Source organism: Nematostella vectensis, chromosome 1 (genome assembly GCF_932526225.1).
Source record: "Nematostella vectensis chromosome 1, jaNemVect1.1, whole genome shotgun sequence".
In the NCBI taxonomy this organism is placed as follows: domain Eukaryota; kingdom Metazoa; phylum Cnidaria; class Anthozoa; order Actiniaria; family Edwardsiidae; genus Nematostella; species Nematostella vectensis.
Genome location: NC_064034.1, coordinates 21,918,433 through 21,934,294, shown reverse-complemented (window position 1 = coordinate 21,934,294; position 15,862 = coordinate 21,918,433). Strand labels below are relative to the sequence as shown.

The window sequence follows — 15,862 nt, the reverse complement described above, 5'->3', positions numbered from 1 at the left end:
CACTGTAGGCCCGTTTGATGGATGTACCACTGTAGGCCCGTTTGATGGATGTACCACTGTAGGCCCGTTTGATGTATGTATCACTGTAGGCCCGTTTGATGGACGTACCACTGTAGGCCCGTTTGATGTATGTACCACTGTTGGCCCGTTTGATGGATGTACCACTGTAGGCCCGTTTGATGGATGTACCACTGTAGGCCCGTTTGATGGATGTACCACTGTAGGCCCGTTTGATGTATGTACCACTGTAGGCCCGTTTGATGGATGTACCACTGTAGGCCCGTTTGATGGATGTACCACTGCAGGCCTGTTTGATGGATTTACCACTGTAGGCCCGTTTGATGTATGTACCACTGTAGGCCCGTTTGATGTATGTACCACTGTAGGCCCGTTTGATGGATGTACCACTGTAGGCCCGTTTGATGGATGTACCACTGTAGGCCTGTTTGATGGATGTACCACTGTAGGCCCGTTTGATGTATGTACCACTGTAGGCCCGTTTGATGTATGTACCACTGTAGGCCCGTTTGATGGATGTACCACTGTAGGCCTGTTTGATGGATGTACCACTGTCGGCCCGTTTGATGGATGTACCACTGTAGGCCTGTTTGATGGATGTACCACTGTAGGCCTGTTTGATGGATGTATCACTATAGGCCCGTTTGATGTATGTACCACTGTAGGCCCGTTTGATGTATGTACCACTGTAGGCCCGTTTGATGGATGTACCACTGTAGGCCCGTTTGATGGATGTACCACTGTAGGCCTGTTTGATGGATGTACCACTGTAGGCCTGTTTGATGTATGTATCACTGTAGGCCCGTTTGATGGATGTACCACTGTAGGCCCGTTTGATGTATGTACCACTGTAGGCCTGTTTGATGGATGTACCACTGTAGGCCCGTTTGATGGATGTACCACTGTAGGCCCGTTTGATGGATGCACCACTGTAGGCCCGTTTCATGTATGTACCACTGTAGGCCCGTTTGATGGATGTACCACTGTAGGCCCGTTTGATGGATGTACCACTGTAGGCCCGTTTGATGGGTGTACCACTGTAGGCCCGTTTGATGGATGTACCACTGTAGGCCCGTTTGATGGATGTACCACTGTAGGCCCGTTTGATGTATGTATCACTGTAGGCCCGTTTGATGGACGTACCACTGTAGGCCCGTTGGATGTATGTACCACTGTAGGCCCGTTTGATGTATGTACCACTGTTGGCCCGTTTGATGGATGTACCACTGTAGGCCCGTTTGATGGATGTACCACTGTAGGCCCGTTTGATGTATGTACCACTGTAGGCCCGTTTGATGTATGTACCACTGTAGGCCCGTTTGATGGATGTACCACTGTAGGCCCGTTTGATGGATGTACCACTGTAAGCCCGTTTGATGTATGTATCACTGTAGGCCCGTTTGATGTATGCACCACTGTAGGCCCGTTTGATGGATGTACCACTGTAGGCCCGTTTGATGGATGTACCACTGTAGGCCTGTTTGATGGATGTAGCACTGTAGGCCTGTTTGATGTATGTATCACTGTAGGCCCGTTTGATGGATGTACCACTGTAGGCCCGTTTGATGTATGTACCACTGTAGGCCTGTTTGATGGATGTACCACTGTAGGCCCGTTTGATGGATGTACCACTGTAGGCCCGTTTGATGGATGCACCACTGTAGGCCCGTTTGATGGATGTACCACTGTAAGCCCGTTTGATGGATGTACCACTGTAGGCCCGTTTGATGTATGTACCACTGTAGGCCCGTTTGATGTATGTACCACTGTAGGCCCGTTTGATGGATGTACCACTGTAGGCCCGTTTGATGTATGTATCACTGTAGGCCCGTTTGATGTATGTACCACTGTAGGCCCGTTTGATGGATGTACCACTGTAGGCCCGTTTGATGGATGTATCACTGTAGGCCCGTTTGATGGGTGTACCACTGTAGGCCCGTTTGATGGATGTACCACTGTAGGCCCGTTTGATGGATGTACCACTGTAGGCCCGTTTGATGTATGTATCACTGTAGGCCCGTTTGATGGATGTACCACTGTAGGCCCGTTTGATGTATGTACCACTGTAGGCCCGTTTGATGTATGTACCACTGTTGGCCCGTTTGATGGATGTACCACTGTAGGCCCGTTTGATGGATGTACCACTGTAGGCCCGTTTGATGGATGTACCACTGTAGGCCCGTTTGATGGATGTACCACTGCAGGCCCGTTTGATGGATGTACCACTGTAAGCCCGTTTGATGTATGTACCACTGTTGGCCCGTTTGATGTATGTACCACTGTAGGCCCGTTTGATGGGTGTACCACTGTAGGCCCGTTTGATATATGTACCACTGTAGGCCCGTTTGATGGATGTACCACTGTAGGCCCGTTTGATGGGTGTACCACTGTAGGCCCGTTTGATGTATGTACCACTGTTGGCCCGTTTGATGTATGTACCACTGTAGGCCCGTTTGATGGATGTACCACTGTAGGCCCGTTTGATGGATGTACCACTGTAGGCCCGTTTGATGTATGTACCACTGTAGGCCCGTTTGATGGATGTACCACTGTAGGCCCGTTTGATGGATGTACCACTGTAGGCCCGTTTGATGTATGTACCACTGTAGGCCCGTTTGATGGATGTACCACTGTAGGCCCGTTTGATGGATGTACCACTGTAAGCCCGTTTGATGTATGTATTACTGTAGGCCCGTTTGATGTATGTACCACTGTAGGCCCGTTTGATGGATGTACCACTGTAAGCCCGTTTGATGGATGTACCACTGTAGGCCCGTTTGATGGATGTACCACTGTAGGCCCGTTTGATGTATGTACCACTGTAAGCCCGTTTGATGTATGTATCACTGTATGCCCGTTTGATGTATGTACCACTGTAGGCCCGTTTGATGGATGTACCACTGTAAGCCCGTTTGATGTATGTACCACTGCCACTGTAGGCCCGTTTGATGTATGTACCACTGTAGGCCCGTTTGATGGGTGTACCACTGTAGGCCCGTTTGATATATGTACCACTGTAGGCCCGTTTGATGGATGTACCACTGTAGGCCCGTTTGATGGGTGTACCACTGTTGGCCCGTTTGATGTATGTACCACTGTTGGCCCGTTTGATGTATGTACCACTGTAGGCCCGTTTGATGGATGTACCACTGTAGGCCCGTTTGATGGATGTACCACTGTAGGCCCGTTTGATGTATGTACCACTGTAGGCCCGTTTGATGGATGTACCACTGTAGGCCCGTTTGATGGATGTACCACTGTAGGCCCGTTTGATGTATGTACCACTGTAGGCCCGTTTGATGGATGTACCACTGTAGGCCCGTTTGATGGATGTACCACTGTAAGCCCGTTTGATGTATGTATTACTGTAGGCCCGTTTGATGTATGTACCACTGTAGGCCCGTTTGATGGATGTACCACTGTAAGCCCGTTTGATGGATGTACCACTGTAGGCCCGTTTGATGGATGTACCACTGTAGGCCCGTTTGATGTATGTACCACTGTAAGCCCGTTTGATGTATGTATCACTGTATGCCCGTTTGATGTATGTACCACTGTAGGCCCGTTTGATGGATGTACCACTGTAAGCCCGTTTGATGTATGTACCACTGCCACTGTAGGCCCGTTTGATGTATGTACCACTGTAGGCCCGTTTGATGTATGTATCACTGTAGGCCCGTTTGATGTATGTATCATTGTAGGCCCGTTTGATGGGTGTACCACTGTAGGCCCGTTTGATGGATGTACCACTGTAGGCCCGTTTGATGTATGTATCACTGTAGGCCCGTTTGATGGATGTACCACTGTAGGCCCGTTTGATGGGTGTACCACTGTAGGCCCGTTTGATGTATGTACCACTGTAGGCCCGTTTGATGTATGTACCACTGTAGGCCCGTTTGATGTATGTACCACTGTAGGCCCGTTTGATGTATGTACCACTGTAGGCCCGTTTGATGGATGTACCACTGTAGGCCCGTTTGATGGACGTACCACTGTAAGCCCGTTTGATGTATGTATCACTGTATGCCCGTTTGATGTATGTACCACTGTAGGCCCGTTTGATGTATGTATCACTGTAGGCCCGTTTGATGGGTGTACCACTGTAGGCCCGTTTGATGGGTGTACCACTGTAGGCCCGTTTGATGGATGTACCACTGTAGCCCCGTTTGATGGATGTACCACTGTAGGCCCGTTTGATGTATGTACCACTGTAGGCCCGTTTGATGGATGTACCACTGTAGGCCCGTTTGATGGATGTACCACTGTTAGCCCGTTTGATGTATGTACCACTGTAGGCCCGTTTGATGGATGTACCACTGTAGGCCCGTTTGATGGATGTACCACTGTAGGCCCGTTTGATGTATGTATCACTGTAGGCCCGTTTGATGGGTGTACCACTGTAGGCCCGTTTGATGGGTGTACCACTGTAGGCCCGTTTGATGGATGTACCACTGTAGGCCCGTTTGATGTATGTATCACTGTAGGCCCGTTTGATGGACGTACCACTGTAGGCCCGTTTGATGTATGTACCACTGTAGGCCCGTTTGATGTATGTACCACTGTTGGCCCGTTTGATGGATGTACCACTGTAGGCCCGTTTGATGGATGTACCACTGTAGGCCCGTTTGATGTATGTACCACTGTAGGCCCGTTTGATGTATGTACCACTGTAGGCCCGTTTGATGGATGTACCACTGTAGGCCCGTTTGATGGATGTACCACTGTAAGCCCGTTTGATGTATGCACCACTGTAGGCCCGTTTGATGGATGTACCACTGTAGGCCCGTTTGATGGATGTACCACTGTAGGCCTGTTTGATGGATGTACCACTGTAGGCCTGTTTGATGTATGTATCACTGTAGGCCCGTTTGATGGATGTACCACTGTAGGCCCGTTTGATGTATGTACCACTGTAGGCCTGTTTGATTGATGTACCACTGTAGGCCCGTTTGATGGATGTACCACTGTAGGCCCGTTTGATGGATGCACCACTGTAGGCCCGTTTGATGGATGTACCACTGTAAGCCCGTTTGATGGATGTACCACTGTAGGCCCGTTTGATGTATGTACCACTGTAGGCCCGTTTGATGTATGTACCACTGTAGGCCCGTTTGATGGATGTACCACTGTAGGCCCGTTTGATGTATGTATCACTGTAGGCCCGTTTGATGTATGTACCACTGTAGGCCCGTTTGATGGATGTACCACTGTAGGCCCGTTTGATGGATGTATCACTGTAGGCCCGTTTGATGGGTGTACCACTGTAGGCCCGTTTGATGGATGTACCACTGTAGGCCCGTTTGATGGATGTACCACTGTAGGCCCGTTTGATGTATGTATCACTGTAGGCCCGTTTGATGGATGTACCACTGTAGGCCCGTTTGATGTATGTACCACTGTAGGCCCGTTTGATGTATGTACCACTGTTGGCCCGTTTGATGGATGTACCACTGTAGGCCCGTTTGATGGATGTACCACTGTAGGCCCGTTTGATGGATGTACCACTGTAGGCCCGTTTGATGTATGTACCACTGTAGGCCCGTTTGATGGATGTACCACTGTAGGCCCGTTTGATGGATGTACCACTGTAAGCCCGTTTGATGTATGTATCACTGTATGCCCGTTTGATGTATGTACCACTGTAGGCCCGTTTGATGTATGTATCACTGTAGGCGCGTTTGATGTGTGTACCACTGCAGGCCCGTTTGATGTATGTACCACTGTAGGCCCGTTTGATGTATGTACCACTGTAGGCCCGTTTGATGGATGTACCACTGTAGGCCCGTTTGATGGATGTACCACTGTAGGCCCGTTTGATGTATGTATCACTGTATGCCCGTTTGATGTATGTATCACTGTAGGCCCGTTTGATGTATGTACCACTGTAGGCCCGTTTGATGGATGTACCACTGTAGGCCCGTTTGATGGATGTACCACTGCAGGCCCGTTTGATGGATGTACCACTGTAGGCCCGTTTGATGGATGTACCACTGTAGGCCCGTTTGATGTATGTACCACTGTAGGCCCGTTTGATGTATGTACCACTGTAGGCCCGTTTGATGGATGTACCACTGCAGGCCCGTTTGATGTATGTACCACTGTAAGCCCGTTTGATGTATGTACCACTGTTGGCCCGTTTGATGTATGTACCACTGTAGGCCCGTTTGATGGGTGTACCACAGTAGGCCCGTTTGATATATGTACCACTGTAGGCCCGTTTGATGGATGTACCACTGTAGGCCCGTTTGATGGGTGTACCACTGTAGGCCCGTTTGATGTATGTACCACTGTTGGCCCGTTTGATGTATGTACCACTGTAGGCCCGTTTGATGGATGTACCACTGTAGGCCCGTTTGATGGATGTACCACTGTAGGCCCGTTTGATGTATGTACCACTGTAGGCCCGTTTGATGGATGTACCACTGTAGGCCCGTTTGATGGATGTACCACTGTAGGCCCGTTTGATGTATGTACCACTGTAGGCCCGTTTGATGGATGTATCACTGTAGGCCCGTTTGATGGATGTACCACTGTAAGCCCGTTTGATGTATGTATTACTGTAGGCCCGTTTGATGTATGTACCACTGTAGGCCCGTTTGATGGATGTACCACTGTAAGCCCGTTTGATGGATGTACCACTGTAGGCCCGTTTGATGGATGTACCACTGTAGGCCCGTTTGATGTATGTACCACTGTAAGCCCGTTTGATGTATGTATCACTGTATGCCCGTTTGATGTATGTACCACTGTAGGCCCGTTTGATGGATGTACCACTGTAAGCCCGTTTGATGTATGTACCACTGCCACTGTAGGCCCGTTTGATGTATGTACCACTGTAGGCCCGTTTGATGTATGTATCACTGTAGGCCCGTTTGATGTATGTATCATTGTAGGCCCGTTTGATGGGTGTACCACTGTAGGCCCGTTTGATGGATGTACCACTGTAGGCCCGTTTGATGTATGTATCACTGTAGGCCCGTTTGATGGATGTACCACTGTAGGCCCGTTTGATGGGTGTACCACTGTAGGCCCGTTTGATGTATGTACCACTGTAGGCCCGTTTGATGTATGTACCACTGTAGGCCCGTTTGATGTATGTACCACTGTAGGCCCGTTTGATGTATGTACCACTGTAGGCCCGTTTGATGGATGTACCACTGTAGGCCCGTTTGATGGATGTACCACTGTAAGCCCGTTTGATGTATGTATCACTGTATGCCCGTTTGATGTATGTACCACTGTAGGCCCGTTTGATGTATGTATCACTGTAGGCCCGTTTGATGGGTGTACCACTGTAGGCCCGTTTGATGGGTGTACCACTGTAGGCCCGTTTGATGGATGTACCACTGTAGCCCCGTTTGATGGATGTACCACTGTAGGCCCGTTTGATGTATGTACCACTGTAGGCCCGTTTGATGGATGTACCACTGTAGGCCCGTTTGATGGATGTACCACTGTTAGCCCGTTTGATGTATGTACCACTGTAGGCCCGTTTGATGGATGTACCACTGTAGGCCCGTTTGATGGATGTACCACTGTAGGCCCGTTTGATGGGTGTACCACTGTAGGCCCGTTTGATGGATGTACCACTGTAGGCCCGTTTGATGTATGTACCACTGTAGGCCCGTTTGATGGATGTACCACTGTAGGCCCGTTTGATGGATGTACCACTGTAGGCCCGTTTGATGGATGTACCACTGTAAGCCCGTTTGATGTATGTATCACTGTAGGCCCGTTTGATGTATGCACCACTGTAGGCCCGTTTGATGGATGTACCACTGTAGGCCCGTTTGATGGATGTACCACTGTAGGCCTGTTTGATGGATGTACCACTGTAGGCCTGTTTGATGTATGTATCACTGTAGGCCCGTTTGATGGATGTACCACTGTAGGCCCGTTTGATGTATGTACCACTGTAGGCCTGTTTGATGGATGTACCACTGTAGGCCCGTTTGATGGATGTACCACTGTAGGCCCGTTTGATGGATGCACCACTGTAGGCCCGTTTGATGGATGTACCACTGTAAGCCCGTTTGATGGATGTACCACTGTAGGCCCGTTTGATGTATGTACCACTGTAGGCCCGTTTGGTGTATGTACCACTGTAGGCCCGTTTGATGGATGTACCACTGTAGGCCCGTTTGATGTATGTATCACTGTAGGCCCGTTTGATGTATGTACCACTGTAGGCCCGTTTGATGGATGTACCACTGTAGGCCCGTTTGATGGATGTATCACTGTAGGCCCGTTTGATGGATGTACCACTGTAAGCCCGTTTGATGGATGTACCACTGTAGGCCCGTTTGATGTATGTACCACTGTAGGCCCGTTTGATGTATGTACCACTGTAGGCCCGTTTGATGGATGTACCACTGTAGGCCCGTTTGATGTATGTATCACTGTAGGCCCGTTTGATGTATGTACCACTGTAGGCCCGTTTGATGGATGTACCACTGTAGGCCCGTTTGATGGATGTATCACTGTAGGCCCGTTTGATGGGTGTACCACTGTAGGCCCGTTTGATGGATGTACCACTGTAGGCCCGTTTGATGGATGTACCACTGTAGGCCCGTTTGATGTATGTATCACTGTAGGCCCGTTTGATGGATGTACCACTGTAGGCCCGTTTGATGTATGTACCACTGTAGGCCCGTTTGATGTATGTACCACTGTTGGCCCGTTTGATGGATGTACCACTGTAGGCCCGTTTGATGGATGTACCACTGTAGGCCCGTTTGATGGATGTACCACTGTAGGCCCGTTTGATGTATGTACCACTGTAGGCCCGTTTGATGGATGTACCACTGTAGGCCCGTTTGATGGATGTACCACTGTAAGCCCGTTTGATGTATGTATCACTGTATGCCCGTTTGATGTATGTACCACTGTAGGCCCGTTTGATGTATGTATCACTGTAGGCGCGTTTGATGTGTGTACCACTGCAGGCCCGTTTGATGTATGTACCACTGTAGGCCCGTTTGATGTATGTACCACTGTAGGCCCGTTTGATGGATGTACCACTGTAGGCCCGTTTGATGGATGTACCACTGTAGGCCCGTTTGATGTATGTATCACTGTATGCCCGTTTGATGTATGTATCACTGTAGGCCCGTTTGATGTATGTACCACTGTAGGCCCGTTTGATGGATGTACCACTGCAGGCCCGTTTGATGGATGTACCACTGTAGGCCCGTTTGATGGATGTACCACTGTAGGCCCGTTTGATGTATGTACCACTGTAGGCCCGTTTGATGTATGTACCACTGTAGGCCCGTTTGATGGATGTACCACTGCAGGCCCGTTTGATGGATGTACCACTGTAAGCCCGTTTGATGTATGTACCACTGTTGGCCCGTTTGATGTATGTACCACTGTAGGCCCGTTTGATGGGTGTACCACTGTAGGCCCGTTTGATGTATGTACCACTGTAGGCCCGTTTGATGGATGTACCACTGTAGGCCCGTTTGATGGGTGTACCACTGTAGGCCCGTTTGATGTATGTACCACTGTTGGCCCGTTTGATGTATGTACCACTGTAGGCCCGTTTGATGGATGTACCACTGTAGGCCCGTTTGATGGATGTACCACTGTAGGCCCGTTTGATGTATGTACCACTGTAGGCCCGTTTGATGGATGTACCACTGTAGGCCCGTTTGATGGATGTACCACTGTAGGCCCGTTTGATGTATGTACCACTGTAGGCCCGTTTGATGGATGTACCACTGTAGGCCCGTTTGATGGATGTACCACTGTAAGCCCGTTTGATGTATGTATTACTGTAGGCCCGTTTGATGTATGTACCACTGTAGGCCCGTTTGATGGATGTACCACTGTAAGCCCGTTTGATGGATGTACCACTGTAGGCCCGTTTGATGGATGTACCGCTGTAGGCCCGTTTGATGTATGTACCACTGTAAGCCCGTTTGATGTATGTATCACTGTATGCCCGTTTGATGTATGTACCACTGTAGGCCCGTTTGATGGATGTACCACTGTAAGCCCGTTTGATGTATGTACCACTGCCACTGTAGGCCCGTTTGATGTATGTACCACTGTAGGCCCGTTTGATGTATGTATCACTGTAGGCCCGTTTGATGTATGTATCATTGTAGGCCCGTTTGATGGGTGTACCACTGTAGGCCCGTTTGATGGATGTACCACTGTAGGCCCGTTTGATGTATGTATCACTGTAGGCCCGTTTGATGGATGTACCACTGTAGGCCCGTTTGATGGGTGTACCACTGTAGGCCCGTTTGATGTATGTACCACTGTAGGCCCGTTTGATGTATGTACCACTGTAGGCCCGTTTGATGTATGTACCACTGTAGGCCCGTTTGATGTATATACCACTGTAGGCCCGTTTGATGGATGTACCACTGTAGGCCCGTTTGATGGATGTACCACTGTAAGCCCGTTTGATGTATGTATCACTGTATGCCCGTTTGATGTATGTACCACTGTAGGCCCGTTTGATGTATGTATCACTGTAGGCCCGTTTGATGGGTGTACCACTGTAGGCCCGTTTGATGGGTGTACCACTGTAGGCCCGTTTGATGGATGTACCACTGTAGCCCCGTTTGATGGATGTACCACTGTAGGCCCGTTTGATGTATGTACCACTGTAGGCCCGTTTGATGGATGTACCACTGTAGGCCCGTTTGATGGATGTACCACTGTTAGCCCGTTTGATGTATGTACCACTGTAGGCCCGTTTGATGGATGTACCACTGTAGGCCCGTTTGATGGATGTACCACTGTAGGCCCGTTTGATGTATGTACCACTGTAGGCCCGTTTGATGGGTGTACCACTGTAGGCCCGTTTGGTGGGTGTACCACTGCAGGCCCGTTTGATGGATGTATCACTGTAGGCCCGTTTGATGGATGTACCACTGCAGGCCCGTTTGATGGGTGTACCACTGCAGGCCCGTTTGATGGATGTACCACTGCAGGCCCGTTTGATGGATGTACAACTGTAGGCCCGTTTGATGGGTGTACCACTGTAGGCCCGTTTGATGGATGTACCACTGTAGGCCCGTTTGATGTATGTACCACTGTAGGCCCGTTTGATGGATGTACCACTGTAGGCCCGTTTGATGGATGTACCACTGTAGGCCCGTTTGATGGATGTACCACTGTAAGCCCGTTTGATGGATGTACCACTGTAGGCCCGTTTGATGGATGTACCACTGTTGGCCCGTTTGATGTATGTACCACTGTAGGCCCGTTTGATGTATGTACCACTGTAGGCCCGTTTGATGGATGTACCACTGTAGGCCCGTTTGATGGATGTACCACTGTAGGCCCGTTTGATGTATGTACCACTGTAGGCCCGTTTGATGGATGTACCACTGTAGGCCCGTTTGATGTATGTACCACTGTTGGCCCGTTTGATGTATGTACCACTGTAGGCCCGTTTGATGGATGTACCACTGTAGGCCCGTTTGATGGGTGTACCACTGTAGGCCCGTTTGATGGATGTACCACTGTAAGCCCGTTTGATGTATGTACCACTGTAGGCCCGTTTGATGGATGTACCACTGTAGGCCCGTTTGATGTATGTACCACTGTAGGCCCGTTTGATGGGTGTACCACTGTAGGCCCGTTTGATGGGTGTACCACTGTAGGCCCGTTTGATGGGTGTACCACTGTAGGCCCGTTTGATGGGTGTACCACTGTAAGCCCGTTTGATGTATGTACCACTGTAGGCCCGTTTGATGGATGTACCACTGTAGGCCCGTTTGATGTATGTACCACTGTAGGCCCGTTTGATGGGTGTACCACTGTAGGCCCGTTTGATGGGTGTACCACTGTAGGCCCGTTTGATGGATGTACCACTGTAGGCCTGTTGATGGATGTACCACTGTAGGCCTGTTTGATGGATGTACCACTGTAGGCCCGTTTGATGGGTGTACCACTGTAGGCCCGTTTGATGGATGTACCACTGTAAGCCCGTTTGATGTATGTACCACTGTAGGCCCGTTTGATGTATGTATCACTGTAGGCCCGTTTGATGTATGTACCACTGTAGGCCCGTTTGATGGATGTACCACTGTAGGCCCGTTTGATGGATGTACCACTGTAGGCCCGTCAGATGGATGTACCACTGTAGGCCCGTTTGATGCATGTACCACTGTAGGCCCGTTTGATGGATGTACCACTGTAAGCCCGTTTGATGTATGTACCACTGTTGGCCCGTTTGATGTATGTACCACTGTTGGCCCGTTTGATGTATGTACCACTGTAGGCCCGTTTGATGGATGTACCACTGTAGGCCCGTTTGATGGGTGTACCACTGTAGGCCCGTTTGATGGATGTACCACTGTAGGCCCGTTTGATGGATGTACCACTGTAGGCCCGTTTGATGGATGTACCACTGTAAGCCCGTTTGATGTATGTACCACTGTAGGCCCGTTTGATGGATGTACCACTGTAGGCCCGTTTGATGGATGTACCACTGTAGGCCCGTCTGATGGATGTACCACTGTAGGCCCGTTTGATGGGTGTACCACTGTAGGCCCGTTTGATGGGTGTACCACTGTAGGCCCGTTTGATGTATGTACCACTGTAAGCCCGTTTGATGGATGTACCACTGTAGGCCCGTTTGATGTATGTACCACTGTAGGCCCGTTTGATGGGTGTACCACTGTAGGCCCGTTTGATGGATGCACCACTGTAGGCCCGTTTGATGGATGTACCACTGTAGGCCCGTTTGATGGATGTACCACTGTAGGCCCGTTTGATGTATGTACCACTGTAGGCCCGTCTGATGTATGTACCACTGTAGGCCCGTTTGATGGATGCACCACTGTAGGCCCGTTTGATGGATGTACCACTGTAGGCCCGTTTGATGTATGTACCACTGTAGGCCCGTTTGATGTATGTACCACTGTAGGCCCGTTTGATGGATGTACCACTGTAGGCCCGTTTGATGTATGTACCACTGTAGGCCCGTTTGATATATGTACCACTGTAGGCCCGTTTGATGGATGTACCACTGTAGGCCCGTTTGATGGGTGTACCACTGTAGGCCCGTTTGATGTATGTACCACTGTAGGCCCGTTTGATATATGTACCACTGTAGGCCCGTTTGAGATTCTTAATTTTGTTAATGTTTTTTGTTCCATAAGGCGGTGGTAGGTAGGAAAGGGGTGCTACTTAACCCACTTTTATTGTGGGGTTGTGCACTGGCTCAAAATTATCTGCAGACTATTTAGCAATTTCTAATGAAAAACAATTTTTATTCTTGAAGATGTCATGGCGAACATCTCATGCGAGAAAACTGTAACATCACTTAACATTTCGTGGCAATACTCAAGAGATGTTTATAACATGATCAGAAGCTACAACCTGCGCTTGAAGCAAGAAGGTGGAAGCGAAGCTCTCATCACTAAGTCGCTTCCCAAGAGTGCACGATATTACGAGTTCCGTGATCTATGTACGTATATTACGTAATTTAAAACGAGGAGGTATATGGTAAAGGAGGGTGATTAGGGGAGTGAGAAGAGGATTACTTACAGCAATAGGGTATAAAAATGAATACTGTCAGAAGACTGTCGCCCAAGTGCACATGCGTTTACGACTTCAATATAAGTGCATTCTCTTAGGTATATCACAAATCAGCACCAAATGATGATATTTTTGCTCATTATTTATAGTGCCTTTCACAAGCTATCGCGTCAAGGTTTGGGCGAAAACCGAAAGGTCATACAAAAAGACAAGTGTGGTCAGATGTCGAACTAAAGAGGGAGGTAAGTAATAGCAAGAGAGACAATCCAATGCAACCTCCTCCACGGGCAGAGTTTGAAAAAATATATATATATTGTAGAACTAGTAAAATCGGCCGGCGAAAAAGACAGGCTCTTCTTGTATGATTGGTGTTCTTGTATAATTGATACACTCTGGCAAAGGCCTCTGACAACTTGGGAACGGAAAAATGGACAAATGGCGGCGTTTCGTTTTTATACATACAGTCATTCCTCGGTGAAACCTAGCTACGCTACTGCTGTACTTAGTAGGGAACCGGCTTGGCTGGAGCCGTTTGTAGACGCCTTCCCTTTTAGGAAATGGCTGATGTGACCGTTCTGTTAAAGTCCACTCTACCATAAAAAGAAGTCTTTTATATTACCACACATCTATTTTGCTGTAACAGACAATGGTTTGTTTGATGTATTGCAGTACCTGAAAGAGTAGAACGCATCAGCGTAAATTTTGTATCCCCCAGGAGTCTTGGGCTACAATGGGCACCGCCTGTTAGAATAAACGGAATATTGCAGGGTTATACCGTGAGTATCTAGTTTAGTAACCTCCTGTTAGGATAAATGGAATATTAAAGTTTATACTGTGAATGCTAATTTGTTTATCGTCACCTGCCAGTCAATTGTTATCGTATATACCTATTTTAATGGCCTTGACAGTGCAAATGGCGAATGATGTCACTGGCGAAGCATTACGACAGCCATGGTGTTTTGCGATATCAGAACTACCATAAGACTATTGCCAAGTGCGCTGACTTTTAAAACTTATCCGCCTCATCTAGGTTGCGCTACTTGCGTAGTAGTTTGTTGTTAATTAAAATATTAATATTGTTATAGTTGGTTCTATATCAAAATGTATATGTTATATTCAATATTCAATAAAACCGCCCATTTATTGGAGAAATAAACAACAACATAAAAAGGCAACGTTCTACCAATGGATAAAAGAGTATCAACATTGATTTACCTACCACGAAACCAAACAACAAAAGCTTAGTGGTTGTGAGGGAACTATTGCGAACCTATTCTCGTCTCCTGCAGGTTAATGTATCTTCGACTACGCCTTCATTTTTTCGTGGGCTTCTGGTAAAGAATAAACAGTTCGTAGAAGTGCAGAATCTTCGCCCAAACTCCACATACACTCTTGTTATCGCTGCCTTGACGGCTGCTGGCGCGGGACCTTCTGAAACCAAAGTAGTGTCAACTGCACCAATATCCATCTTAACAAGTAGGTTATTGCATATACCAAGGGTTTAGATCCCAATACCCACCTTAACTTATCCAGTCGATTTATTCCATAAACCACCATGATTTCAGTGGATTATATGTCAATACCTATCTTAAAAGGTGGGCTATTGCATATACCCACAATGCATATACCCACAATAGCTTGTCCAGTTGATTTATGCCATAAACCATTATGATTCCAGGGGTTTATATGCCAATACCCATTTTAAAACAGGTAGTTTATTGAATAAACGAAGGGGATTACATTCTAATACTCACTTACCCATTGTATTATATGTCCAAAAACCACCTCGATTGAGGGAATTATAAAAATCAATATCACTGCCCTTGACAGTTAACTGTGCTTCCAAAAAGATACATTTAACACCATTCCAAATACCTTGATACTTCCTTATACAAAAGACGTTTTTGTGGTCAATATAAATAACACACTATGGATAACGCAATCTTTTCAAAAATAAAATAACCCATAGTTCATTATAATCAGAGGGTCCCAGTGACTTACGGGTAGTGGCGATTGGCTGGAATAGTATTCACGTGACATGGCCAACTCTACCCGCGAGTGCTGAGGTCGAGCTTTACAGAATACAGGCTTGTGTGCCGAACTCTCATTGCGTCATCGACTCCACAAACCAGACGTCCCTCATTGTGCAGGGGTTGGCTCAGCTTACAGAGTATCGGATCTCGATACGCGGTAAAAACATACATGGCTTCAGTCCGTGGACGATAGGAAACAAGAGTATAAAAACCCTTGGTAAGAAACTGTATGTATATTATTAAACGACATTTGACATTAAGATGGGATGTTTATTTTTACTGTCACTGAAAAGTCACTTTTTTCA

General features: G+C 48.0%; 1 protein-coding gene across 5 annotated transcripts in view; it reads left to right on the top strand.

Annotated features, from left to right (window-relative positions):
* Positions 1–15,862, top strand: part of LOC5518271 — a 59,478-nt gene that overhangs the window by 18,182 nt on the left and 25,434 nt on the right. For all 5 annotated transcript variants that reach the window (XM_032362896.2, XM_032362895.2, XM_032362897.2 and 2 more), the window contains 5 exons: positions 13,268–13,453; positions 13,674–13,766; positions 14,194–14,300; positions 14,814–15,000; positions 15,508–15,774. In XM_032362896.2, the coding sequence (XP_032218787.2) occupies positions 13,268–13,453; positions 13,674–13,766; positions 14,194–14,300; positions 14,814–15,000; positions 15,508–15,774 (840 nt within the window). The remainder of the gene's footprint in view (positions 1–13,267; positions 13,454–13,673; positions 13,767–14,193; positions 14,301–14,813; positions 15,001–15,507; positions 15,775–15,862) is intronic.